General features: G+C 45.2%; 1 protein-coding gene across 1 annotated transcript in view; it reads left to right on the top strand.

Annotated features, from left to right (window-relative positions):
• The first annotated feature begins 133 nt into the window (after positions 1–133).
• Positions 134–619, top strand: part of LOC107601945 (palladin-like) — an 11,584-nt gene continuing 11,098 nt past the window's right edge. Inside the window, exon 1 of the mRNA XM_016294313.1 lies at positions 134–255. Coding sequence (XP_016149799.1) covers positions 175–255 — 81 coding nt within the window. The 5' untranslated portion in view covers positions 134–174. The remainder of the gene's footprint in view (positions 256–619) is intronic.

Here is a 619-nt window from a genome sequence, read left to right as displayed (position 1 = left end):
ATGCATAGCAAAACCCACCACGTGTTCAGCACGACTAATAGCTTTGAATTCACTTGTACAGGCCACCGAGTAATCACAATGCTTTCGCGTGTGTGAGTGTGTTTTCTCACACACTAACCCAGGCTCTGACAGATTAATCCTGCTTGCTTTCAGAGGTTAACCTATGAGGAGAAGATGGCTCGCAGACTGCTGGGTGCTGACAATGCTGCCACAGTGTTTAGCACACAGCAGGTGGAGGAGGAGCCAGTCACACAGGTATAATAAACACAACACCCAAACCCACCAACACAACGCCCCCATTGTGTCACAGTAAACAAAGCAATTGCTTATAATTGGCTGGTTTTTTAAACGTGGGTTATAAACAAAATGCATCCATTACAAATCGGTCCACACACTTTTTCCAGTGACTACCAGTATACAGCAAGGCTGTTGGATGTAGTTTGTGGTTTGCCTGTGTGCTTGTAAATGCATCTTAATTCGGCTAATAGCAGCGAGCTCTCACATGTGCTTGCACATATGCATTGGGTACATTGTAAAGTGATGTCCTTTTGGCAAGGACACTCTCAGTGAGGCGTTTTGGAGGTGTGTGAGCAGGTAAGTTCATAAAAGCAGGATTAGC

This window comes from Sinocyclocheilus grahami, unplaced genomic scaffold (assembly GCF_001515645.1).
Source record: "Sinocyclocheilus grahami isolate Dianchi unplaced genomic scaffold, SAMN03320097.WGS_v1.1 scaffold315.1, whole genome shotgun sequence".
Lineage (NCBI taxonomy): Eukaryota > Metazoa > Chordata > Actinopteri > Cypriniformes > Cyprinidae > Sinocyclocheilus > Sinocyclocheilus grahami.
Note: the sequence above shows the minus strand (reverse complement) of the source record. Positions and strands in the feature narration are given on the sequence as shown.